Source organism: Lepidochelys kempii, chromosome 13 (assembly GCF_965140265.1).
Source record: "Lepidochelys kempii isolate rLepKem1 chromosome 13, rLepKem1.hap2, whole genome shotgun sequence".
Lineage (NCBI taxonomy): Eukaryota > Metazoa > Chordata > Testudines > Cheloniidae > Lepidochelys > Lepidochelys kempii.
Genome location: NC_133268.1, coordinates 7,111,722 through 7,139,100, shown reverse-complemented (window position 1 = coordinate 7,139,100; position 27,379 = coordinate 7,111,722). Strand labels below are relative to the sequence as shown.

General features: G+C 45.0%; 1 protein-coding gene and 1 long non-coding RNA gene across 3 annotated transcripts; one reads left to right on the top strand and one right to left on the bottom strand.

The window, feature by feature from the left end:
• Nucleotides 1-6,924: 6,924 nt before the first annotated feature.
• On the bottom strand, nucleotides 6,925-27,353 carry LOC140896934 (uncharacterized). Of its 2 annotated transcripts, XR_012154645.1 has the most exons (6): nucleotides 27,026-27,353; nucleotides 22,229-22,275; nucleotides 21,962-22,124; nucleotides 18,677-19,169; nucleotides 11,010-11,078; nucleotides 6,925-9,714 (listed from the first exon to the last, which is right to left on the bottom strand). It is a non-coding gene; the product is annotated as an uncharacterized lncRNA (long non-coding RNA). The 2 variants fall into 2 exon arrangements; XR_012154646.1 differs by lacking the exon at nucleotides 18,677-19,169.
• MRGBP (MRG domain binding protein) lies at nucleotides 17,783-24,001 on the top strand. The gene is made up of 5 exons (XM_073309111.1): nucleotides 17,783-17,970; nucleotides 18,903-19,024; nucleotides 19,560-19,641; nucleotides 21,027-21,101; nucleotides 22,555-24,001. Exons 1-5 carry the CDS (start codon nucleotides 17,808-17,810, stop codon nucleotides 22,743-22,745), a joined length of 633 nt encoding a protein of 210 aa, XP_073165212.1. The 5' UTR covers nucleotides 17,783-17,807; the 3' UTR covers nucleotides 22,746-24,001.
• Nucleotides 27,354-27,379: the final 26 nt, after the last annotated feature.

The following is a 27,379-nucleotide window of genomic DNA, read 5'->3' as shown; positions in this document are numbered from 1 at the left end:
GCAGAGAGACATCTTTTAGGAAGTGAAAATATCAGATAATAATATCAGCTTTGGAAGAATTCAGGGCCCAGTTATGTCCCTGAGATCAATGTGAAGAGGGAAAGTGGGTCAACAGCCACCCTGGTACCATCCCACCCCAGCTCCCAAACATGAAGGGAGGCCTCTGAAGATCTGGGGACTAGCACATGAGGAGAGATTGGATGGAAGAGGCAGGTATATCATCTCTCTCCACCCGCCCCTGCAGCCAGTAGTGGCATCCCCCTGCACTAAGGACTCCCCATTGCCAGGGGGCCATAGAGGAGAGCATAGGGATTGAGAGCCTGTGCAAGGCCTCTAATGAATCCATGCCCTTTCAGCGGGAAAAGCGTAAATTGTTCCTCCCCATTCCTACAGAACAATCTGAGGAAAATCTGTCCCCCCTCCCCTCCCAACACGGGCACACACAAAGGTCTAATCCAAAGCCCCTGGAAGTCAATAAAAAGACTCCCCGTAACATCACTGGGCTCTGGATCCCTAATGATCAGATGGGGATTCTCTTTACGCAGGATATGTAAAGCCGGTGGAGCTGGCTTTATGCCATCTGCAGCAGCACAGCGAGGATTCTGAGGGCATGTCGGGGGCCAGTGGGGGTGAGCAAAGCGTGTTGTGCTCCAGTGACCCTGGACTAGCACCATGTCCCCTCACTAGCCATTACTGCTGGCTGTTCTATATTATGTTGAGGGTTGAACCACCAGGTTTCTGGGGCTGAAAGCTGGTGAAAAGCCACCTATTCCATCAACTGCCTAAAGTACAGGTGAGGTTCTGGCCCTGTCTCTTTCATCTCTTGTACTGATCCACAGAGAGTTATCCAATGGGCTTTAAAAAACACCTGGCTACGCAATATATTCAAAAATATATACTGTATTATATATTAATATAATGTTGATACTTATACATTATATAATTATGGTAAATTATTGTTATTGTAGTATAGTAATATTAATATATATTATTATACACAATATGTTCTAAAAGTCATGGGGATACATTTTTTAAAGTTACCTTTGTAGCCAAATTATGAAAGAGATCGGGGCATTCCTACCATTTAGAAAATTGTTTGAATTTGATACTTTACCTCTGATATTGTGGCAAAGAGTCTTGCTAAGCCAACAAGCACAAAATCAGCACGAATGACTGCAGCAATTGAGAAATATTGTATGGAACAAAAAGCTCTTTCTCCTTCTATATAGCATTGATAGAGTCACAGTTTGCTGGGAAATTAAATGAAATGTGCTAAGTGGCATTGTGGCTAATGTGATTATGCAAAATGGAATAAAGTAATAGTTCTGTCCTGCCATCTCTTACAATGGCCTCTGTGTTCTTTCAATTGTGCATAATTTCCATAGGACTGAGGCACATCATACTGCCTTGCCACGTACTTCATGTGAAAATTAAATTATTTTTCTAAGTAAATGATAAATTGGGAAGTTACAGAAGGGGTTAGGGGAGGCATGCTTTCTGCAAAGAGAATGCAGATTATTGAAGAGTCGAGAGTGAGACTATCCAAAAAGAACAAGTGTGTAAGTCACAGCTGACCTTGGGACGCTATATGTTATGTGCTAAAATGGGAACTATAAGATGCACATAACTTTGTTTAGTAGCCTGATCCTGCAAAAACCTACCCCAGCACCAATCTGGGTGTGAACTTCAAAGCCCATTTATAGTTAGTTGTTTTTTTTTTAAATGGGCAACTTTTGGATAAAGGACCTTGACCAGAGTGAGATGTCCTGATAATTTTAAGATGGGCACTGGTATTAGCAAAGTAGTGGAATGTATTGGCCAAGTCCTTCTGCAGTCTGCACACATCCTGCCCAATCTGTTCCCTCACCATTATAACTGCACACTGAGGGAGTGCTTCTAGCAGGAGGCAATGCATGAGATAATTAAAATCTTCAGAGTGCAGCAAAGAGATACTGATCCACTATGCAGGTTTATGCAATTAAGTCCCTAATGAAAATAATGTGCATCATTTGCCAGGTTCTTAAGCGATTGCTTTCTTGGTTATTAGTAGCACTAGCTTTGAAAACAATTTATATCACCTTTGTAGAGTTTGTAATATGGCTGGGTCATGGAACATAAGATATTCTGTCTGTGCAAAGGCACCTTGTGCTGAATCAGAAAACAGATAATAACAAAGTTTATAGCCATTCACAATGAAGGTGTTTTTATGTGATTGTCTAATGTTATGGATGCAATTAAAGCCTATGTGTTTAGTATCCCTGCTTCTATGATCATGCAGATTCATCTTTCCCACATTGCCACCAAATCTAGCAATTCTTGATGAATGCAGAGGTATTAAGAATAAAGGACGAGATGAGAAAAGGGGCATATGAAAAATGAGTCTGTGAAGTCCTCAGTTCCAGTCTGTCTTAGATTATAAACACAATGGGTGTGGCACCTTCTCTAAATCTTTCATGGACATGCTGGTCCCTGTCATACCCCTTCTCCTGCACCCCTGTGCAATCTGCTCGTAGATGTCACCATTTCTACGGCTGATCTGTAACTCTGGCCTGCACCGCTTTTTCTACCCACAGGCCCAGGAGATCCAATATCTCCTGTCTACTCCAGGCCGGAGTGTATCTGGATTGTGTAGCCAGCATGATCAGCTAGGCAGTTATGCACAGCAATGGAGAGCTCTAGCCGTGTCCTCACCAAGATGCACCATCAGGAAAAGGCATTTCAGAAATTCATGGGGGAAGAGGTTTCAACTGTATGTGACCCCTGGACAGTGGAGTTAACAATTAAGACCAGAGCAGTCAGTGCTGGGCATTGTGGGACAGTGGCTGGAGGACCGTTAGGGTCAATACGAAGTGAGCTGTAGCTCACGAAAGCTTATGCTCAAATAAATTGGTTAGTCTCTAAGGTACCACAAGTCCTCCTGTTCATTTTATAGGTAACTCAGTATCTACACTCACACTGAGTCAATCTCAGTACGTCAACCGTGACTCAGTGCCACTTGGTGATGTGGAGTTGCTATGTCAGCGTAATGAAGAGCTTACATCTGTAGGAAACAAATTTTAATGTAGACACATGTACAACTAGGTTGACACAAGGCGGTGTACATCGGCCTACCTTTGTAGTGTACAGGGCCGCCCCGATCCATACGCAAAGTACGCAGCTGCGTAGGATCCCGTTTCCCGGTGCCCTGCGCAGCTGCATGCTGCTCCAGCCCCTGCCCTGCCTCTTCCCCATGGCCCCCGCCCCCATTCCACCCCTTCCCCAAAGCCTCCACCCCAGCCCTGCCCCCACGCCCCTGAGTACTGCAGCAGGGCCAGGCTTGCACTCACTGGTGGTGCGAAGTGCAGTGACCTAGCCCCAGCCTTGCCGCCAGTGAGTGCTGGGGGGTGGTCCCCCAAGCCAGCCCCCACCACCCCCGCAGAGGCCTGCCCCTCCCCCCCACAGGGGGGCTGCATAGGGCTCCAGAATAGCTAGGGATGGCCCTGGTAGTATAGACTAGGCCTAATTATCAGTAGATTATTCCCTAGACCCTGTCTGTTTTAGGATTGATTTAGGATTTTTTAGGAAATGGATTAAAAATTACTTGGGAGCAAATCATGTAGCCCTTAGCCGGAACTCCCAGTGAAGCCATTCCTGACTAAGGACTGTAGGATTTCACCCTTAAGGGCAAATCCTGACCCACGGCTACAGTGGCTCTCTTGACATCAGAATCAGTGTGGTTGTGCTGTTCACAGAGGGAGCATAATTCCCAGGGATACTGTAGGAGTGTCGTTGTTTGCTCCCTGTGCTGTGTGGAGCTCAGCTCAATGGGTGCCACATACCTGTCTGTTTGCCGGCAGTGAGTCATAGAGTGGGTCATAGATGGACTGAAGGTAGATATCCACTGCTATGCAGTTTTCCTTCCTCTTCCTACAGAAGCAGCACATTGGAGCTGTTGAGCTCTGAAAACTGCAGCTCTGAACTGCTCTATGGTCTGGGAGAGACAGGTGGGGGGAAAGATTCCAACATCCTGTTTCTCACCCATCCCCAATTAAGCAGAGCAATGCACATTCCACCCAGACCTTGGGCCTCAGGGACTGACTATATTTCTACATTGAAAAATGCTATTAAATAAATGTCAGTGGGACATCGCCAAATGTATTTGAAGCTGTCCTCTCCGAGCAATCAAGATTAATGGTCAACAAATGCTCCAAAAGATATTGTAGGATCCTATCATCATAAATAAATGAGTGTTAGAGAGGTTGCTAAGAAGCTGCTATTATTTACTGCTATCTTGGTCATATTTATTAGTATACTGTTCTGTATGGAGATAAATCTGAAACTGCTCAGTGACTTGACTGTTGAATGTTGATGATAAGTAACCATTTTTTTTTGTTTGTTTGTTTCTGCTTTTTGGTTTTTTACAAGGAAGTAAATTTGTACTCAGTGTGTCTGGTATGATTTCCTTGTTCTATGGTTCTAAACTACAGCAAAAACCAGAATACAGCATTGATTCTTCTCTCACTAACAATGGTGTAAATTAGGTGTAACTGCATGGAGTTATATCAGTGTAAAACCAGCCAAAGTGAGAGGTGAAGGCCCCACATGTTCAGGGCTTGTCTACACTTAAAATGCTACAGCGACACAGCTGCACTACTGTAGCCCTTCAGTGTAGATGCTACCTTCACCAAAGGGAGGAAGTCTCCACTTGGGGTTGGTAATCCCTCTCCCTGAGAGGCGCTAGCTCGGCTGACGGAAGACTTCTTCTGTCAACATAACACTGTCTACATGGGGACTTAGGTCAGCTCAATTACATCTCTCAGGGGTGTGGATTTTTTTGCACCCCTGACTTATGTAGTTAAACAGACCTAATTTTCTAGTGTAGATCAGGCCTAAGTGTTTTTGGCTCCAATCCTGTAAAAACTTATGCATGTGAGTGGGCCCACTGAACTCAGTGGAACTTCTCATGTGTATAGGTGTTTGCAGGTTCAGGGGATTAGTTTTTCATAGAAATTATGTGTTAAATTCAGCCCAGATGTAACTGCATTGAGTTCAGTGGAGATGAACCAGGGCTGACTTTGTCCATATTTAATGTTGTTAATGCTATTTCTTTTATACTTCAAACAAACAGAAAACAAAATATGTACTTTAAAGGAGATACATGAGTGAAATATGAAGAATAAGCATTCCACTACAATTAGTGTGGCACTAGCCAAAACTAGAGAAATGATCAGTTGCTGAGTCCAAGAGCATGATTCTCCTCTGTCTTACAAGGTATTTACTCCCATCTGTGACTCCACTGGCTTCAGTGGGAATGACTTTTGATTTATGCTGGTTTGGACCAGATCAGAATCAGGCCCCAGAAACCCAAGGATAGTGAAAGTGCTGGGAACGTAGTAGGGTTTTTTAAAATAATAGGGGAGACTTCCAGTGAGATTTGTGCTCCTAAATCCCTTGGGTTATTTTGAAATTCTCCTCCTGTGTTTTTGTTGTTCTATACCTACACTTGTGATTAACATTTTCTCTGCCTGCTAGGTACAAGTATCTTTAATGTGTCTCATCACCACTTGATTGACTTGTTTATTTCATCTCAGATCATAATCAATGTCATTTGACACCTATTACTAAAAAGCTTGTCGCAGTTTATTGGTTTTGTATTCCCTGACTTGCATAGATGAGATACTTTCAGTTAAAAATCACTGATCTCTGAGTATTTGGCTATTCTAAGGAAGGGATTGCTTTATTGCTGATCTTTTAGACTATGTGAGACAAGAAACTAATGAGGTTGTTTGTTTCAAGGCTGCAGATTCATAGATAGTCTAGCTCAGTTACTCCTAATGAGATTTTTTTCTGTCTACCAGATCTTTGACTGATAAATAGTTCTTAGGACTACTTTGTTCATTGGTTTGGATGCAAAAGGCCATTTTGTCTCGGGGGAAAAAAAAATCTGTTTTTGCTTGGAAAGGAGAGACATTTTGTTCAAAAACTGGCCCATTTCCCCCCACAAGTAAATAAGCTACTATATTCAGATCTGGGAGCCTGAAATTAATGTGGCCTGATTTTCAAAGATACTGAGCATCCACCACTCCCAGTGTAGTGAATGGGAACTGTAGGTGTTTCACAGTCCAAAATCAGGGCATCCTTATTTAGCTACGTACCTTTAGCCTCCCCGGGCCCTGATTCTGCAAAGACTTATGTACATGCTTAATGTTACACACTGTACGTCATTCCTTTCACTTCAATAGGACTACTGAAAAGGAGAAATCCTGGCCCTATTGTAGGTAAAGGGAGTTTTGCTGTTGACTTCAGTGGAGCAAGGATTTCACTCATAGTGTGTCAAGCTAAGCACGTGCATAAGTCCTTGTAGAACTGCAGTCCACATTTGCAAATCTTGCCCTAAGTGCCTTACCAAAATTCTCCACAGAAGTAGGACCAACTTCACATTCAGAGTGGCAAAGCTCAGAAGGGAGGGAGGCAGAGGCCATTCCAGCCATGCAGCAGCAGGGCCACCAGCTCACCACCAAAACCTCCTGTATGCCAGAGTGCAGCATACGTGTTCTGCAGTGCACAGAATGTATGATGATGACTCACTGAGTTCTCATTCAGTGGAATGATATCAATTCCACTTCATTCGGGGTCCTCCACAGTCACAGAAAAGGAAGGCAGTTTTCTCATCAGAGAGAACAAATACCTTACCTTTGGTGAACACCTTTTCTCTCTTTCGAAGACATCTTGTTCTTGTAGCTAACAGTACAGTATTGGATACCATTAGAGCTGGGTGAAACCTTTTTGTGGGGGGTGAAAAAAACAGATTGGGCAACACCAAAACATTTCATGGATTGGTGTCAGTTTAGCTGAATTGTTTTGGGAGGAAAAAAAAATCCCCCCCCCCAAAAAATTTCATTTCAACATTTTTGAAATGCAACATTTATAATTTTTGATGTGAAATGACTTTGTGTTTCAAAATTTTCTTTACATTTATTTTTAAATTTTTTTAAAAAATGTTTAAAAGGTCAAAATCTAAATGAAATGCTTCAATTGAGGTCAACTGAAACATTTTGTTCAACCTGAAATGAATTTTTTTTCAATTTGTTGGAATTGCCAGTGAACCAAAAAATCCATTATTCACCCAGCTCAAGATGCCATCCATCATGATGTCTTTTAAAATCAGTTTGGGTAGCCTTCTTTCTTTTTGTGTGTTTGGTTTGGTTTTTTTGTCTGGTGCATGTTATCTTAATAACACTCTCATTGAAAAGATTTGCACCAATGACTTTCCAATCCCAGCCAGGAGCTTGGTGGCACAATGGTTTACTTCTTCCCCATGTTCACCTTTAGAGACATGAGTTCTAATGTCATTATGGTTACAAATGAAAACACGTTTTGTGGTTTCATGCTTTTCCTTAGTAGATATTTCCTTTAAAAATAGCCTATAAAGTCAGCCTAACTGATAAACTGCATATGTGGGAAGCCCAGGGATGACATAGCAATGGATGCAACAAGACAGGGTTGATATTCTTTTGAAGAGCTCTGTGAGAGATTATTTACATTAAGTCTGAACTGCTGGGTTGTGATATTTTCAGCTTCTCATTTTCATGAGCATCAAAATTCACTAAGGAAACAGTGATTTGGGTTTGTTTGGGGGATTGTACTCTGCTGTGTTTTTCATCTGGTCTGGTGAACTGAACTCAACCCTGGAAATTAAAAACATAATTAAAAGAAGTAAACACATGTCTTCCTCATATTTTCCATGAGCTGCTGATTCCTATATATTCCCATCTATCCGCTTTCTTCTATAATGAATGTGGCATCCTTATCCCTGGCACATTTCAGTTAAACTGCTGATAATGCTAACTCTTAACACCCGTATTCCACACACAACTCCCAAGCAGTACAGTACTTTAGAACAGTAAAGTAATTATTTACAAAAGTTTTCAGCATTTACCCAGCAGTCACTAATTATAGTGCTGTAATAGATCATGAATGTATCGGTTCTCACAACTATTATATCTCAATACTACAATGATTAGACAAAGCTAATAACTTCTTAGGAAGCAATTTATTTGACTGGCTTGAACCTAAAAACAGCACACTTGCTTTGATAGTTTATTTTATCACTCTGCAGTGCTCCAACTACTTCACCTCTCTCATTAAACATAATAGTTCAATTATAACCCATTTGCTGATTATTTTCATTTAACGAATGCAAAATTTTCGGGGATATTTCTGCTTCCATGACTTGAGACTTATAACTGAATTGGTGTTTGGGCTTGTATAGCTTCTGCATGATAATTGGTTGTGATGATTTAGAGAATCTGCACAGCTTATGAATTCTGGATGATGTTTATGAAGTTGTTCTGAAATGTGTCTAAGTGACACAGTCTCTAGCTCATACTCACTAAAGTAGGGACAATGGAGAGTCATGAAATTTAACAACTGTGCTCTGCACTGAACAATGGGTATGCTAAGGAGGGTGTCCAAGTTGAGAAACCAGGTCGACCAAGTGTCTCTGCAAGGGGCTGGTGAAGTGGAGAGAGTGGAAAAGTCCCAAACGGACAAAGACAGAAGTGAGAAAGCAAGAGCTTTAAAAGGGACCCACAGGAGGAAGGCTTTATGAGGGACAGCAAACTTTGGGCAGGAGAGGAGAAGGGGTGAGCATGCTTTTGCAGCAGTGGGGTGAGGGTTGGTTTAGCTGTGGGACCAACCAAGGTCAAAGCAACCCAACTTGGAGGGAGGAGGCTCCATAGTTCAGAAGACAAGCCATGTGCTGCAAGACAAGGATCTTGGATAAGCCAGATGACTCTGTCCCCAATTCAAAGAATACTCCAGAGTGGTGAGTATACTGAGGCAGGGAAATGTGGGTGGAGTTTATTATTTTAGTCTAGATCTGCATATTTCTCATGCTACTAAGAGCAATGGTGTTTTAGAATCCTGTCCAAAGTATGGCTGTGCTTTATGTGTTTCACCTATCACATGTCCCTGAAGAAGTAGACTAGAAACGCAGAACATCCACACACTGGAGTTCTGGGAGAGGATGGGTTTAAGATAGGGGGTTCATCACTTGTCATGGGGGCTCAGCAGTTGGACTGCAAGGTCTCAGTTCTTAGGAGGGAGTGCTAGACAGAGGAGCTGCCTAGAGGCCCCAAACTGGGGGCAGTGTCAGGACTGTGTTCAGACTCTGAGGCTTAAAGCCCATGGGGATTGAGCATGGGGATCTCCTCACAGCACACTGAATGTCCAAGAGGGGAAGCTCAGCTAGATCTGTGACAGCCTGGTATAACTTCTTCATGATGATTGGTTCACCTGAAATATGGATACCTCAAAATATGACTGCAAGGCCAATGCGACGAGTGGCTTTACACCCAAGAACTCAGGTGATGGGATTCCATCTGTGGTTCATCAGGTCTTACTTGTGATAGGGCATTATGATAGTTATATAGTTGGGCAAGCCGATTAATGTGTGGCTCTGGCTTGGTTCTCCAAGTCAAGCACTGGCTGATGACTGAAGCCAAAATAGAAGCATATGAAAAAGAAAATGGGCATCATGACAGAAATATTCCCCATGACCACTAGGAAGTAGAGCCCAAAACATTCTCAATGCTCTTCATTGGTGTTTTCCCTTCTATAGAGTCATTCAAGCTGCAGACATGGTGCTCCATTTCAGCCTGGATCAAGCTTTTCATTGGTCTGTTAACTAGGATGATCTGACGGTTAACTGACAGATGAGTCATCATCTTCTATCTGAAAGAGACACAAGGTGGGGCAGATAATATCTTTTTTTGGACCAACTAATGTTGGTGAGAGAGACAAACTTTTGAGCCACACAGAGCTCTTCCTGAGGTCCAACTGAATGAGTCTACTGAATTATCTTCATTGCCCACTAAATGATCTTTACAATGCCAGATTCTCAGTACTGTTATTGGCATCACCACCACAACCTTCTGCAGCCACAACAACACTGGCCTTGCTGCTCCAGGTGTTTGTCTCTGATGCATCACCGTTTGACAAAGCAGGGCCCTACTCCATCCCAGGAAGTAACCAGCTTTGCTGTACCTATGTGGCCAGCTATTCAAAAGCAGCCATGCAAATGTGTGCATTCACTTTTAAGCACATCCGGCATAGGCTCACACCTACCCTGATCTGCACACACTCTGTATCAAGGTTTGCAAGTGCCTAAATGAGGTTCATGCATTTGTAAGAAATCTGCCCCACTTTTTACAATGAGGGTTAGTGTGTGAGGTGCTGGCTGTCATTTTGCTGTCACCTACTTCAGGTTTAGTGCCTGCTTCTTGTTCTCCTGTAGTTTGTGATTTGGTTTGGTTTTTTAGGGTGAGTAATAAAGATAATGTTCTGGGGACATCCACACCAGATTCTTGACCGGAACGTTGGAACAACCAAATATGATTGGCCTCCAGAGATTCCACTGCCAGTTTTACGTGGAGCCTGTTGGGTAGACTGGGCTATACAGATACTCATGCAGTGCAGATTTGATCAATAATGACGATCATCAATAAAGCTCAGAACCACCAAGTCTCAGGGCCTTGATTTAGGCGCTCCCACGAATTACTGTAGTGAAACAACACATTTCTCTTGTCCTCCTTTAACTAGATCAACCCAAATGCTCTGACCCTTTTTTCATTATTCTTTTTTGTGGGCGAAAGCAGTAGATTTCCAACAGAGCTCTGAATTCACTGAGACAGTCTTCTTGGCCCCAAGTTCAAAAGTATTTAGTTGCCTAACTATCCTTTATTAATAATCTTTGAGGATCTGGGCCCTCCTGCTCTTTGCTCTCCACCCAGCCAAGTGTTCCTCCCTGGCTAACAAAGCTGGCATACACTGATTATCTTGCTGCTTCCTCTATGAACCTGAACCAAATCCCATTGTAGTCAAGAGGAATTTTTCCAGCGCTTTCACTGAGCTTTGAATAATGCCCTATGAGAGCCTTTCCAACGGAGTGAGATAATGTTTCTCCTTTCTTTATGCTTTTTTGTTAATGGAGAGACAATATATGAGAAAACTGACCAGAGCTATAGTACCTGTGTGACCAACACCTGCAGAGACATAATTCCCTCTGAAGAGACCCCATGGTGAAATAATCAGGACGGCTGCAAGACATCACAATTCACAATTAAAATTCAGTAGCATTTATTTGGTTCATTCTTAGTCACACTCATCTCTGATGTACCCAGACTGTCAGGCTTCTGCTGGGGGGTTGGGAGAAATAACAGGTTTCAAGCTTTGGATACATTCATTTTCTGAAAATGCTAAAATGGTTTCCAGACATTCTCCTTTGAATGGCATCTGTTGTAGTTTTCAAGTTAGAGAGATCAGAACTTAAAAATACAGTGGCAAAATTTGAAGAATTGAAAGCTTCTCTTTGCAGTAGCCTCCATTTTTTGCACACTTAAAATGGCCTGATTCTTTAAAACACTGAGGATATGGCCTGGTCTACACTTAAAACGTACACCACCAGCATAGCTCTCTTGGTCAGGTGAGTGAAAGAAACACATATGCTAGCAACATAGCAAGGCCAGCAAAAAAGGCCTTCTGTCTGCATAGCTAATAGAAAAGGAGTACTTGTGGCACCTTAGAGACTAACCAATTTATTTGAGCATGAGCTTTCGTGAGCTCACAAAAGCTCATGCTCAAATAAATTGGTTAGTCTCTAAGGTGCCACAAGTACTCCTTTTCTTTTTGCGAATACAGACTAACACGGCTGCTACTCTGAAACCTGCATAGCTAATGTCATTCAGGGAGGTGATGTTCCGATACCGTCAGAACTCCTTCTGTCAGCATATGCTGCATCCACACAAGGGGGCGATGGAGTGTGGACATAGGGTATGTCTACACTGAGCTCAGAGGTGTGACCGAAGCATGTGTATACATACCTGAGCTACCTTTGATCTAGCTAACTCAAAGAACAATAGTAACAAAGCTACGGCAGCAGGGGCAGCAGCGCACACTGATCAAGCCCACCTGGGACCCTGGGTATGTACTCTAGTGGCCTTGCTGTAGCCACACTGCTCTGGCCAGGCCAACACTTAAAATGTAGATCAGTGTAGCTACTGTGCTCAGGGGGTGTAACAAATCCAGAACCCTGAATGCCATAGCTATGCCGATCTAACCCCCAGCGTAGACACTGCTATGTCAATGAAAGAATGCGTCTGTCAATCTAGCTACCGCATTTTGGGGAGATGGTGTTCCTCCACTGATGGAAAAAACCCTCTTGTTGCTGTAGGCTGATCTACGTTTAAAATTTAGGTTGACGTAGCTACATTGCTGAGGGGTGTGAAAACACAAACCCTGAGCACCATAGCTACATTGACCTAACCTCCTGTGTAGAGGCAACAAGGGCAATGGAAGAATGCTTCCGTCGATCTAGCTACCGTCACTTGGGGTGGTTGTGTGCCTACACTGACAGAAAAACCCCTTCTTGTTGCTGTAGGCTGCAGCTACACTACAGGGTTATGCCAGCATAGCTCTGGACCCATAGCTATCCCAATATTGTCCCCATAGCGTAGATATGGCCCAAGTGGCATGCTTTAGTTCAAAAGGATGCATGTGACATGCCTTTAATAGTCATTCGCGCAACACATACAAAATTCTTCAGTATTCAAAAACGAAGCTCTTATTTTGTTAAAAGTATGAGCACATGGTGTTCTAAACATGTGACAGAAATAGTTGTAGCCATATTGCTTACCCCAGAAAGCTGATGCTTCTAAAGAGGATGCCAAATGCTAGGCATATTTCTGAGTTTTTCAAACTGAGAACTCTTACGAAATGTCAAACTGCACTGTCCTGTTTCTCCTGAGGAATCTAACCTACTTCTGCAAAATGCGGAGTACACTCAGCTCCCACTAAAGTCAATTGGAATTTTGCTTTCGATTTGATCAGGAGAAAGATTGGGCTCTAAAAAGGTAGGGGGAAATTGTGAGAATTATGGTTGTCCTACATTGCCAATGTCTGTTTAAAAATATTAGATTCAAGACCTCATAGGGGAAGGAGGGGGGGGCACATCTGTCAATAGGGAAAAAAACTGTCCAAAATTAGAAATTCTAAATCTGGTCATAATCAATAAAATGGCTATGCACAATGTTGTTATGGCCTCATAAATGTTTCTCAGAAGCTTTGAAATAGCCCAGAAAGTGTAAATACAAATACAAAGAAATAGAATTATCTTCCATTAAAATAGAAGTAAAGACTTGAATACACAAACCCTTTCTCTCAAATTATATTTTTTTAAAAAAATTGTGTTGTTATACTTTCAGAGGTAGCCACACATTTTTCAAGTACACACAGCTCTGTGTTTCAAATGTCATCAGAACTTAATGACATAAAAATTGCTATCTAGACTGACACAATGATTCCCGCTTCATAATAGTCTTTAAGCAGAAGAACAATTTGACAGATTTAGAAAGCTGAATAGTATCTTAACTGAGCTAAGTATTTCATGAAGATTTTTAAAAATAACAAACCGACTCCTGGAAAACTTTGAAAAACATTCAGTTGCGGAACAATTCTGTTACTCTATAATTTATTTGCCTTTATTTCTTCATTTTTTTACTCCTTGGAACGTATGTATGAAAACAAGACTTTGTTGCTCAGGAACTTATTTGCTTCTGCTGTTTAGTCATCACATGAATTCATAATCCTTTTTGTAGTTCCACTCGACGATTTGGCAGCAGCAAAGATCAAATCGACAGATTAGAACAGATCTGGAGCCAAATTAGTTTAAGGCTCAAGATCAGGGGTGGAGTTTGGATCAGGACAAGAGTACTAAGTTGGGTTCAAGTACATCAAAATCTTGTGAACTGTTGATGCATGATTTTAGATCAAAATGGTGAAATCATTGTGAAATCACAGCTCTCCAGTGGTTGATGCACTATAATAACTATATTGATACAGAGAGGGTGATGGGCGGATTAGATATCTCAGGAGATTTTCACCATCTTAAAGAGTGAAAATCTCATGGGGAAAAATTGTTCTTGCAAGATTTCTGCCATTCTGGGTTGAGAGATCACAGAAATAGGTGTTCTTGAGGGATTTCAATAGCATCTGCAACTGGGAAAATAGGCCCCTTCCATCTTGAAATCCTACCCAGAATCCAAACTGAAATGAGGAACTGGATCCAGGGGTTCAAATCCAAAAACCCCTTCTACCCAATATTCAAAAGAGTGTACATTTGAGGTTCTGGTTTTGACCCACCTCTAAATGTTTTATCTAATCCTTTAATCTTTTTTAGGTTTGTATAGAGTATCAGTCGCCATTGTAACAAAGGTTAGTTGAACTGGACAGTTCTTGACAATCAGACACAGTGAGCACTCATGGAAACGGAAACTTTCTATTGTGGAATACTTTTTATGATAAACTCATAAGTTTTTTCTCCATAGTTTTTATTACTAGGGTAATTTACTAGGGCCTTTGTGCTTGTGAATATCTGCTCCTGCGGTTTATTATTCACATGAAATAGTAATCCTGTGTTTGTGACCACAGTTATTTGCTGTGGAAATTATTTTAATGTCACAAAGAGGATTAAGATTTCAAGAGAGAAATAAGCAGCAGGAAGACCTACCTGATCACCTTAGCAACAGAGAGGCTGTTTCATGCCTGTATACCTAATAATAAAAAGGAGAAAAGACAACACAGAAGGGATGATATATTATCACATTTTCCTGAATGGAATGTTTTGGGTAACAACTGTCTCACGAGGCAACAGTGGCCTCCCCTTTCAGAATTCTCGGCAGCTAAGCAGTTCCTTCATTTTAAGTGTATTTCAAAATGTATCAGCTGCAGCTGTGACACTTCAATTCTATCTGAACTATTATTCTGATACTTTATTCCTTACCTAGTGCTAACAGACCATACCCATCCCTAGTGTAACTTTGGATTTAACTAGTATCTTGTATCAAAAGACATCGGAGTGCTTTAGAAATATTAACTTGCACAATATGGGGAGCTGTGTGATCTAGTTAAAACAGCATTGACCTGTGACTCTGGAGAACTGGGATCTATTCCCACCTCTGCCACTAACCTGCATGGTGATCTTGGAGTAGTCACTTCACTTCTCTGCTTCACCTGCATCCTTTGACTGTCTTGCCTATCTAAAATGTAAGCTCTTTGGTGAAGGGGCGGTCTCTTACTATGTATATGCACAGCACCTAACACCAGCACCTTCAACTGGGGCCTCTCAGTTCTACTGGAATACAAATAATGATAATATTGTACCCCTTATAGAAACATCTGATAAAAATGAATTGGGATGAACATTGTAGGGTTCTATAGAAACTACTCTAAAAAATTGTGGAATTTAATAGAGAATGAGAACCCATCTATAGATATCTTTATACCAGCCTATTGAAGAGAGAGAATTTTGTATAGTAAAATCTTTATGCTGGTTCAAAAAACCTCTAGGAAAGTTATTTTCTATTAAATTAATTAGGACTTCCCATAAGTGGGCTCAGAGGTAGTGAAACTATTAATTATCCCCATCTTAATTTGCAAAATCAGATATAAGATTTGCAATAAAAATAAGATAAAAATAAAAAAATAATAATAAAAAATTAGATTTGCAAAGAGACAGAGAGACTGAGGCCTGGTCTAGGCTTAAAATTAGATCGACCTAGCTACATTGCTTAGGGCTGTGAAAAATTTTGCTTCCTGAGCACCTAGTTAGGTCGACCTAACCCCCACTGTAGATGCAGCTAGGTCGAGGAAGCATTCAGAGTGCAGCCATGCTACTGTATTGTAGACAGGGCGAAAGACCAAGATTCTCAGCTGTGCCCACTGGTCTGAGCTTGGTTTTGGTGCCCAACTTGACATAGCCTGGGGCTGGGTTTCAGAAATCCCAAGGCCTGTGATCAAGAGACAGGCCTGAACCAGACCCCATAGGTCTGATGTGCACCGAGGGCATCGAAGAGAGATGTCCCCCACCCCAATCTCTCCAGTGCCTCAGGAACCCCAGGGCTTGCACCCCAAGAGGGGGCTAGCTCTGAGAAGGCAGCCAGACTGGCCCCCTCACCCTCTCCTGGAGGATCTAAGCTCCCTGGCTGGGACTCAGGCCCATTTATAGACCCCAGGTGTGGAGAGCCCAAGGCAGCCACCAGAAATGAGGGGCAAGAAGAGATGCCAAGGGGAAGCAGCGCTGAGCCCCCATTGCAGGGATCAGAGTAGCCACCAGAGATGAGGGGCAAGGAGTACCTGCCAGGTGGAAGCAGCGCTGAACCCCCCTTGCAGGGATCGGGGCAGCCACCTGGGGGCACCAAGACTGAGAAGCAGGGAGCAGCCGCTGCCCCCCCCCATTGCAGGGATCAAGGCGGCCGCCAGGGGGCACCAGAGCTGATGGGCAGGGAGCAGCTGCTGACCCTACCCCTGCCCCCCCATTGCAGGGATTGGGGCAGCTGCCAGGGGGCACTAGGGCTGAGGAGCAAGGAACAGCCAGTGAACTCCCCCATTGCAGGCATCGAGGTGGCCGCCAGGGGGCACCAGATCTGAGGGGCAGGGAGCAGCCGCTGACCCCCCCCCCCCCATTGCAGGGCTCGAGGTGGCCGCCAGGGGGCACCAGGGCTGAAGGGCAGGGAGCAGCCGCTGACCCCCCCCCATTGCAGGGCTCGAGGTGGCCGCCGGGGGCACCAGGGCTGAAGGGCAGGGGCAGCCGCCGACCCCCCCCCCCATTGCAGGGCTCAAGGTGGCCGCCAGGGGGCACCAGGGCTGAAGGGCAGGGAGCAGCCGCCAACCCCCCCCCCATTGCAGGGCTCGAGGTGGCCGCCGGGGGCACCAGGGCTGAAGGGCAGGGGCAGCCGCCGACCCCCCCCCCCATTGCAGGGCTCGAGGTGGCCGCCAGGGGGCACCAGGGCTGAAGGGCAGGGAGCAGCCGCTGACCCCCCCCCATTGCAGGGCTCGAGGTGGCCGCCAGGGGGCACCAGGGCTGAAGGGCAGGGAGCAGCCGCCAACCACCCCCCCATTGCAGGGCTCGAGGTGGCCGCCGGGGGCACCAGGGCTGAAGGGCAGGGGCAGCCGCTGACCCCCCTCCATTGCAGGGATCGAGGTGGCCGCCAGGGGGCACAGGGCTGAAGGGCAGGGGCAACCGCTGACCCCTCCTCCATTGCAGGGATCGAGGTGGCCTCCAGGGGGCACCAAGCTGAAGGGCAGGGAGCAGCCGCTGACCCCTCCTCCATTGCAGGGCTCGAGGTGGCCGCCAGGGGCACCAGGGCTGAAGGGCAGGGGGCAACCGCTGACCCCCCGCCATTGCAGGGCTCGAGGTGGCCGCCAGGGGGCACCAGGGCTGAAGGGCAGGGAGCAGCCGCTGACCCCCCGCCATTGCAGGGCTCGAGGTGGCCGCCGGGGGCACCAGGGCTGAAGGGCAGGGAGCAGCCGCTGACCCCTCCTCCATTGCAGGGCTCGAGGTGGCCGCCTGGGGGCACCAAGCTGAAGGGCAGGTAGCAGCCGCTGACCCCCCTCCATTGCAGGGCTCGAGGTGGCCGCCAGGGGGCACCAGGGCTGAAGGGCAGGTAGCAGCCGCTGACCCCTCCTCCATTGCAGGGCTCGAGGTGGCCGCCAGGGGGCACCAGGGCTGAAGGGCAGGGGGCAGCCGCTGACCCCCCTCCATTGCAGGGCTCGAGGTGGCCACCAGGGGGCACCAGGGCTGAAGGGCAGGGGGCAGCCGCTGACCCCCCGCCATTGCAGGGATCGGGGCGGCCGCCAGGGGGCACCAGGGCTGAAGGGCAGGGAGCAGCCGCTGACCCCCCCTCCATTGCAGGGATCGGGGCGGCCGCCAGGGGGCGCTGCGGCGCCGTGCAGCCGGGGCCGCGGCGGCGCTTCCGGGGCCGCGCGGGGCGATGGGCGAGGCGGAGGGCGGCTCGGCCGGCGGCGCGGAGAAGCCCCCCGTGCCCGCGGGCGGGGCGGCCCCGGAGCCCGGCGCGCCGGCCGAGGAGGCGGTGGTGTGGAGTCCCGAGGTGGAGGTCTGCCTCTTCCACGCCATGCTGGGCCACAAGCCCGTAGGTGAGAGAAGGCCCCGGCCAGACCCCGGCCTCGAGTAGCGATGCCGGCCGGGGAGGAGAACCGGGGCTGGCGGAGGCCAGGGACCGGCGTGGCTCAGGGCCCCGCGCTGCTGTGCCGCCCCTAGTGGCCTCCCGCGGGCAGCGCCGGGGGAGGAGGGTTCTGTTCATCCCCCGGCTCCCACTCCCGCGCCTGCCCCCGAGCCCCAATCCTCCCCCACGGCGCTTTTCCCCCGGCCACCGCCCCTCCTTTGGGGGGGGGGCCTGTAAGTGGGTGGGGGCCTCCCCTGCGGCTGGCCCCGTGGGGCACTGCCCCCACCTCCAGCCGTGAGCAGTCTTCATGGGGGAGGGAAATCTGCCCTTACAGCAGCAGAGGACAAGTCCCAAGCTTGTCCTTTTATAGGCGGGGCCTGAAACAAGCCCTGCCCCCAGGGGGTAGGGATTTTTACATGCAAAAATATGGGTAGGGCAGGAATTATGAACACAGGGAAAACTTAGCAAGGCAGGGGACTACTGCTGGGGTTTCCTTTCCCTCCCTATCTTTGGCTAGAAGGGAGTGCAAGGAAGTGTGGGAGAAAGGGGTCAGGTCTTCTCCCCATCCGTTGTTCCTTGTCAAGGGGACCTAGAGGCAATGAGGCATCATCTCTGTAGCCTTGGGGGGGTGGGGGTTGTTAGGTGCAAGTGAAAAATCCAGAAAAAAGTTTACTTACTGTTTATCAACCTGTCCTTTCCAAATTACTTGTTTGTAGCTTCCACTGTTCCTTGCCTCTGGCCTACCTGTGCCTGTGCCCTAAGCATGGGAGAAGACCCATACTACACAGCCTGGATTTTAACAACTAGACCTGCACAGATCTGTCGCAGTTACTTATTCTGTGGCGTGATACACGTACATCTTAGTGAATGTTGTTGATGGCGCTTTTTCCTGCCTTCTTTTAGGTGTGAATCGCCACTTTCACATGATCTGTATCCGAGATAAATTCAGTCAGAATATCGGACGTCAGATTTCCTCCAGAGTGATTTGGGATCATTTGAGCACCATGTACGACATGCAAGCACTAGTGAGTATAGAAGATTGGCATTGGGGAATCCTGATTTCCAGTAGATTTCAGCAGCTTTGATATGTCATACTCGTTGGGCCTGATTCTTACATTGGTGTAAATTAGGTGACTCCTCTGAGGTCAGTGGTGTTTCACCTGTGTAAAACTAGTATCGGAGAGAGGAAAATTAAGCCCATTATTTCTTCTATCCTAAGCTCTTGGTTTGATATAAAATTTCTAGTTCTGTAGGCCCTGATCCAGTACATACTTAGGCACATGCTTAACTTTATACATTCAAGTAGTCTTACTGACATGTATAAAGTTAAGAATGCACAAGTGTTTGCAAGATCAGGGCTGAGAAATGCATTGTCACCCTCACATCCTATATCTTGTCCTTCGATAACCCTTACGGAACTCCTGACCTCAGACTCAGATATGCTATTATGAATTATTTGATCTTTTCCTGTGTATGAAATTACTCAGGCGTTTGTTTAGAAAATCTGAGCTGATAGTTCTAACAAAATCATACAAAATAAATTTTTCTTTTCTTTTAAAGCATGAATCTGAGATTCTGCCCTTCCCTAATTCAGAGAAAAACTTCATCCTGCCTGAGGAAATTATCCAAGAAGTGAAAGAAGGTGAGATCTGATACTAGCTTTTACATTGGGATGCTCTAATCAAGTGTAGGTATGATTAGCCAACTTTAACTCCAGAAGAAGGGAAGAAGTAATGATGTACCGACCTGATGCTAGTGTTTCACATCACTGGATTGTGGTAATAATCAGGGGCATGGAAAACAGTAGAAAGTTTAACATAGATGGGATCTTTGATACACAGACATTCTATTTAAATCCAACTCTCCCTTTGATTGAGTACACAGGTCTCCCACCTACTGCAGGGGAGCGGGGGCTGCTATGTGTTGCAAGGAGGTCAAAATTTGGCCCTTTGGAATCATATACAGGTGGTTAAAGGTTTATTCATTTTGGGGGTGGGGCGAAGTTGCATGCTTTAGTAAGACTACCATTAGTAGTAAGCACTATGTCTGACTGTGTTTGCCAGGATAGATCCTTTGTGTTTAAAATGATGGTCACGGAGTTTACATTCAGTTAAACATGTTTAGCTTGTGTAAACAAAGATGTTTAGCTTGTGATCCACTCTGACCCCCAGAGCCCTTTCCGCAGTATTCCTTCCTAGGCAGTCATTTCCCATTTTGTATGTGTGCAGCTGATTGTTCCTTCCTAAGTGGAGTACTTTGCATTTGTCCTTATTGAATTTCATCCTATTTACTTCAGACCATTTCTCCAGTTTGTCCAGATCATTTTGAATTTTAATCCTATCCTTCATTTAATGTTTCTCCATAATTCTTTGACTGCCTAATTTCAAAACTTCTTTATTCTTAGAGCTCCTCTCTGTGTAATCTGATCTAGCAGAAATCTCTACTGATACGTAGCCCACCGACAAAAAAAAATCTGTTTTAAAAAAAAAAAAGACAGTCAAACTTGGAAGATCCAGTTTGTCATCAGGTACCCAGTGCTGTTATCCAAGATAGGAACTTGGAAGTTCAGATGTCTACCTCTGAAAAAGGATAGTAGTGCTTACGAGATTTTAAACTACACCAGAATGCCTCTCAACTACTAGCTGCAATAAATATTCCATTCGGTATTTATAAAAGGCAGCATCAGTCCAAGCCATTGCAACATATTTTGCCCAGTTACTATTATATTTGTTCCTATTAAGAAAAAATTAATTGGAATCTGTGTTTTGGTGACATCTGCCCTGCTAATTGTTTCCATAACTCTACCTTATATTTGATGTCAGCAGTGATTATGGCTCAATTGTTCTTTCCATCCATCTGTTTTTTGGAAACGAGTAACATTTTTACTTGAGTCAGTGTTGACTATTACAGTGACCAGTTTTGAACACTGTGCACTTACAGTTGATCCTGAGGTGCCGAACACAGGAAAAGATCAATTATACTTCTATCAAACAACAATCATTATCTGCTTAATAACTCTTTTTACAGGAAAAGTAATGATTGAAGAAGAGGTGAAAGAAGAAATAAAAGAAGAGTTGGAACCTCATGCAGGCCCCGAAGAAGGTACATCTGTAATTTTTATACTTCATAGCTACACTTATCTGGAAGGCAACAGCAGTTCTGAATGGATTTCATCAAGTGGTGTAGGCCCAAAATTTGACTTACCTTAAACTTAAAATTGGCATGATATGGTACAGAATCATTAAAGAACAAAAGAGCATCAGTCCATTGCCAAGAACTAAAATACTTTTAAAATGCACAGAAACCACTGTCTTTCTGGAAATCAGCAAATTTGAATTCCTCTACTGGTTCTGCAATTATACTGAACAGTGCCAAAGTCCGCAAACAGTTGATTTGAGCTCTGGGAGAGGATAAAGGGCCATAGCTGATTCCTATTAAAGCCAGAGGTAAAACTCCCACTGCAGTAATCCAGCCTCAAGAGGACAAAGAAATAGATCACACTTGCAAGGTCCACATTCAAAAGAAATGGTCACAATCTTCTGGCTAGGTGCAGATGGAAAATATATTCCTTGTGTCTTCTGCTATATGACCCTCTAGCAGTAGCTGTGGATATAACAGGTTTCAGAGTAACAGCCGTGTTAGTCTGTATTCACAAAAAGAAAAGGAGTACTTGTGGCACCTTAGAGACTAACCAATTTATTTGAGCATAGGCTTTCGTGAGCTACAGCTCACTTCAGCTCACGAAAGCCTATGCTCAAATAAATTGGTTAGTCTCTAAGGTGCCACAAGTCCTCCTTTTCTTTTTGTGGATATAACAGTATCCCTAGTTTGTGAAACTGAAACAGATGGCGGGCACTACATCATCAATGGGAGGAATCCTTGCAGTACCAGATTAGTTGGTTCACCTATTTTGGCATCCTGCTTGCAGCAGTTGCCAGTATCTGATATTTCAGAGGAATTACCTTTTGCTCCAACCTTAGTTGTGCAGTGCTGTACAGTGCTGAAGCAGGGGAACTCCATTCTGATCTCTGAAGGTGACCAGCTTCCTCCCAGACATCCGAGATGTGATTTCTCTCATCACTTTATATTGGACCTTGTATTACTGCAAGGATTTTGAGGATTTTTCTGTTCATGTTAATAAGAGCAAGATCAAGCCCATTGTTAGTGCTCATGAAATTATCCAGTTATATCATAATTGTTTAATTTTAAAATCCAGCTACAATATTTACCTCAATGACCTTCAATGACAATGAATTTCACAGGTTGACTAGGTGCCCTGTAAAGTAGAAGTTCATTAGAATAAACAAAAATTATTGCAATATAATCTAGGTTAGTGGATTATACTACTATTTTTATCAGTGTGTGCAGCATTTTAAGGACAAATCATGAAAGGAAGGTATTCATTTTACATAACTTTTTTCTCCGTAAAATGCAGAGAATACCTGCATACTTACAAGGATGTTGTGAGGCTTAATCAGTTTGAAAATTGCTATATAGTATAAAAAAGTTGTTCATATGAGCCCGATTTGGAGTCATTGCTTTGATCCCTTTTCAGTTTATGCACCTTCAGGAAACTTGGGAAAAGCAGCTGAAAAACCAAGCAGCAAAGACAAAGAAAGGAGTTCATCAGATTCTGGGTCCAAAGAAGGAGCTGATAAAAGGAAACGTAACAGAGTCACTGAAAAGGTGTTAAATGCAAACAGCAATCCCTCCAGTCCAAGTGCTGCAAAACGGCGTAGAACATAGAGAATACAGTGAAAGACAGGTGCTTTTAACTATAGAATCAGGGAAGGGAACAGTAGAATGAAATAGGAGAGAAAGAAAGTTGTTATAAAGATTTGTTAGGTGGAGAAAAAAGTATTTGACCCAGATATTAAAAGCTTCAGCACATTGTCATTGTGTGTGGATGTGGGTTTGCATCTCTTCTCTCATAACGAGTTGCTTGCTGGTCGGTATTGCATAGCTAATTGATGGCCACGTTCTCAGGATACTGAAGGAGAGAGTTGGCAGCTTTACAAGCAGCATGTGTGTACTTAAGTCAAGTGGTGGCATTTTAAAATATTGGTAATGTGCGCACACACACACACACAGTTTGTGAAATAAGCTCTTGGCAGAACAAGGAGCCTCAGTTCTTGAAAAGCTTAGGTCATTTATTTAAAGTTTGGATCCCTTTCCTGTCCTGTTTGTATTGCTTTCTTTGGTGACTGTTATGTCCCCTTGGTGGGTTACTGTTCTTAGGACATTTTACTGGTAGCATGTAATAGCAAGAACACCTTTTCCTATTAAATGTCTGGCTTTGTTGGTCCAGTAAAACTGAAAGCTAGCACATTAAATATCGCTCTAAAGTGAAGCATTCTTTGTTACTGTTCTGTTTGACTGAGGGGAAAAGTAAACCCCCTGTCTCTTGGAGACTTAATGTGGTATAATTTATTTTTCAGCCTTTAAGTACATACTGTAAATAAAGGAAGATGTTAAATGTTTCTAGACAGAAGTCCTCATAAGTGGCTTAAACTAACATGTCCAGTAGTGTCACACAGTATGAAAGGGATCCACTGTGCTATGCAAGAACCTGGAGATACTGCCTCATCCAGTTGCACTGTAATAGTGTACATAACAGTTGTTTTCGTATTTCACTATTTAAGTCAATTTTTTTTAAAAAGCTATTTTTACAAAGAGCTGTTAAATTGAAATAATATTGTAAAACCTTAATCTTGTGCTGTTGTTATGCTTTCCTGGAGTAGTTTTAGTTCAGACTCCTACTGGGGTATTTTGAAACTTATTTTCAGTCTTATATGCTAGAGTATTGAGAATTGGTAGCAGTTACTATTTTTTGAATTGTCAGAAAATGATCAATTCCCCCATTTTCTCCTTTCCCTCTTCCTGACATACTGATTTTAACAAGTGCATGTTAAACTGCTGAAGGAAGCAGTCTGAAATGTTATTGGGTTATATCTTCACAGTATGAACTTTACTGTTAAATAAAAAAATAGCCCAACACTTTTGTCATGCAGCATTGTCATCTACTTGAAGAAGTGCGACTCTCATAGTTTGGCTTGTGTTTTATTAGTTGATCATTGTGAAAACTAGAAAAAAAAAACAGGCTTAAGACTGTTATTTAAAATATACTTAGGTGCCTAGAGGACTTTCAGAAGTGTCTTTATGTTGGAAATTGTAGATCCTCCTCCCTTTCCCGTTTTAAACAATGGAGAAATGGAAGTGGCTTGTTTTGGTTAAACAGTGGCACCAATAACTGGTATGTGGTCCTGTATCAAAACGTCTTTGCCTTTACTGAGATCCATGGATGAGCCAATTGCAGAGCTCTGGCAATCCGTGTTCATTTGGTATACTGCTGCTAAACAGGCAGCAGAGACAGCACATCACATGCTTTGCCCATCATTTGTGTTTAAGTGACTACATGGTAGATATAAAATCCAGAGCACATGCCTTATTCATGAGGCTATTTTAATCTCTTAGTTTCTAGATCTCTACTCCCAAGTTTCTGCCTTCCTGTCTCAGATTCCTATGCCCAGCCCAGGCAGCTGGACTGAAAAAAACAAATCCTGCTGCTTTTCTTGCTCCAGGTCAATGGAGTTTCCTGCTAGAGCAGTGGTTCTCAACTGTGGTCCACCGCTTGTTCAGGGAAAGCCCCTGGAGGGCCGGGCCGGTTTGTTTACCTGCCACGTCCGCAGGTTTGGTCGATTGCGGCTCCCAGTGGCCTTGGTTCGCTGCTCCAGGCCAATGGGAGCTGCTGGAAGCTGCATGGGCCGAGGGACGTACTGGCCGCTGCTTCCAGCAGCTCCCATTGGCCTGGAACAGCGAACCGCAGCCACTGGGAGCCGCGATCGGCCGAACCTGCAGACGCGGCAGGTAAACAAACCGGCCTGGCACGCCAGAGGCTTTCCCTGAACAAGCAGTGGACCACAGTTGAGAACCAATGTGCTAGAGGGTTTGCTAGAAGCCTGTCTTCTGCTGGCCTTCACTACTCCCCACACTGGCCTCCACAGACAAGAGTGCAGCAAGAAGAGCCTCAGCTCATCCTGAAGAGGGAGGAGAGGGATCTGGCACAGGAAAAATGGAAGAGCACTCCCACGGTAGGGAGTGACAATAGAGACGGGGGTGAAGAGTGGAAATATGGCCCAGGATGATGCCTGACAAGCCTACTGGTTGCCCCCAGTCAAACCAGATGAGGTATAGCAGGCAGCTAGCTTTCACCATGAGAAAGAAGCTGCAGGAAACTGGGACCTGTTTAAGGGAAGGTGGGGGATGAGTGGGAGAGGGCCTAGTTGGTGTACAGTAACTCCTCACTTAACGTTCTCCTGCTTAACGTTGTTTCAAAGTTACGCTGTTGCTCAGTTAGGGAACATGCTCGTTTAAAGTAGTGCAATGCTCCCTTATAACGTCGTTTGGCTGCTCTGTCCACTGCTTGTAAGATTTGTGGAAGAGCAGGAACTCTACAAGGGAGCATTGCACAAATTCCTCTTCTCCGCCTCCTCCCCCTCCTTCCCAGCACTTCCCCCACCGCCAAACAGCTGTTTGGTGGCACTTAGGACTTTCTGGGAGGGATGGGGAGGAGCAGGGAAACGCTGCATCTCCACTCCTCCCCCTCCCTCCCAGAAAGTCTTAAGTGCTGCCAAACAGCTGTTTGGCGGTGCTTAGGACTTTCTGGGCAGGGGAAGGAGCGAGGATGCAGCATGCTCCGGAGAGGAGGTGGAGTGGGGGTGGGAAGAGGTGGGCCTGAAGCATCCCCTGGCAAAGTCGGCGCCTGTTCTTCTCCAGGGAAGCTGCCGGTGCTGCAGCAAAGGTGCTTCCTAGTGTCCTTGCCTGCAGCGGGCTGGGCCTGTGTGGGGTAAGCCAGGGGCACTTCCTAACCACAGTACAGTACTGTATAGTGTATAATGCCTTTTGTCTGCCCCCAAAAAATGTCCTTGGAACCTAACCCCCTGCATTTACATTAAATCTTATGGGAAAATTGGATTTGTTTAACATCATCTCACTTAAAGTTGCATTTTTCAGTACATAACTACAATGTTAAGTGAGGAGTTACTGTATTCATAGATCAGGGAACCATCCAAACTTTGAGGGATCTCTCACTAGTGTCGTATAATAGGAATAATAATTCATACTTCTACAGTGCTTTCCATCTGAGGATCTCAAACCTCTCTATGAATATGTATTAGTGTTAGGTAGGAAAGTATAATTATTGTCACTGTTCAGGTGGGGAAACAGGAACACAATTTAAATGAAATACCTGATGTGTCTCACACAAGACCAGCTTCAGCCCTGATGCAGAACATGGCAGAGTCCTCAAGGTCAGGCTTCAACTGTGCTTAGATTGTGATGGCACAAAGAAGCAGGGTTTCCCCTCCAGCAGGCAGCATGCACAGCCCAAAGAAGTCTACATTACTTTTTAGGGGAGTGGGTGTTGTCAAGACAACCAGGGGATGCACTGAAGCGCAAAAACCCTGATGGAAGATGATGGTGGCGGCAAAATCTTGTAATCTTGTGGAGAATCCCTTTGGGGTGTTGTCCTGTGCATTAACCACAAGACTATCCTTCCAAAAAAAGGTATTTTTGCTATGTTGATCACAGGGTTTGCCAGCTCTTATGTTTTTGCAAAGCTGCGTGATTGTGACAGGACATCACCACGTGGTGATGCAACATTTCACTGCAATACCTAAGACTGGATGGAGGTGTAAGGTTTGCTGGATTTTCTGATTTTTGCTTGTTTGAGCTGGTAGAATGGATATTTACGAGTAACCTGAAAACTACCCATTTTGAGGTTAATTCAGAATGGAAATCTGCCTTAAAAATACCAAAATATTCTGCAATATTCTTCCCCCCATCTTCATGAAGCTCTGGCTTCTTTGCAACATTGTCCCTTACTTTTATTCCTCCCCCCACCCCCTTCAAACAGGACGATGAGTAGTTGATCAAATTCAAATCTGGGGTCTGGTACCTCCTTACCCCTGATCCTGCAGAGAGGTACTCACGTGTTTACACTTACGCACTATTAAACTCGAACAAACCTTTGCAGGATTGGATTTTACAGCCTCCTATTGACGCGGGCAGCGGGGCCCAGAAAGGTGGTGAGCGCTGGGGCCCTCCTGGCTGGCTGGCTGCTCTCTGCCAGGGCCCCTGCAAGGCATCTTTATGGGAGACCCCCCCCGAGCTGTCAGGCTGACCGGGCTGCGCGCTGAAAAAGGCCTCGCTCTCGCCGCGGGAAGGGTTTTGCAGCCTGCGTGTCTCTCAGTCGTTGACGTTTAACGAGCAGCCTGGCCGCCAGCCGGCGTGGCCAGCACCCCAGCTAGGGGTGGAACGCGGAGACACCGCCGACGTTCCAGCGGCGCTCCTCGGCCAATGGGGTGGGCCGGGCTGCAGAG

Coding starts and splice junctions, on each gene's coding strand:
- MRGBP (XM_073309111.1), top strand. CDS start 17,808: ATGGGCGAGGCGGAGGGCGGCTCGGCCGGCGGCGCGGAGAAGCCCCCC. Junction 19,025..19,559: donor TGTACGACATGCAAGCACTA/GTGAGTATAGAA, acceptor TTTCTTTTAAAG/CATGAATCTGAGATTCTGCC. Junction 21,102..22,554: donor TCATGCAGGCCCCGAAGAAG/GTACATCTGTAA, acceptor ATCCCTTTTCAG/TTTATGCACCTTCAGGAAAC.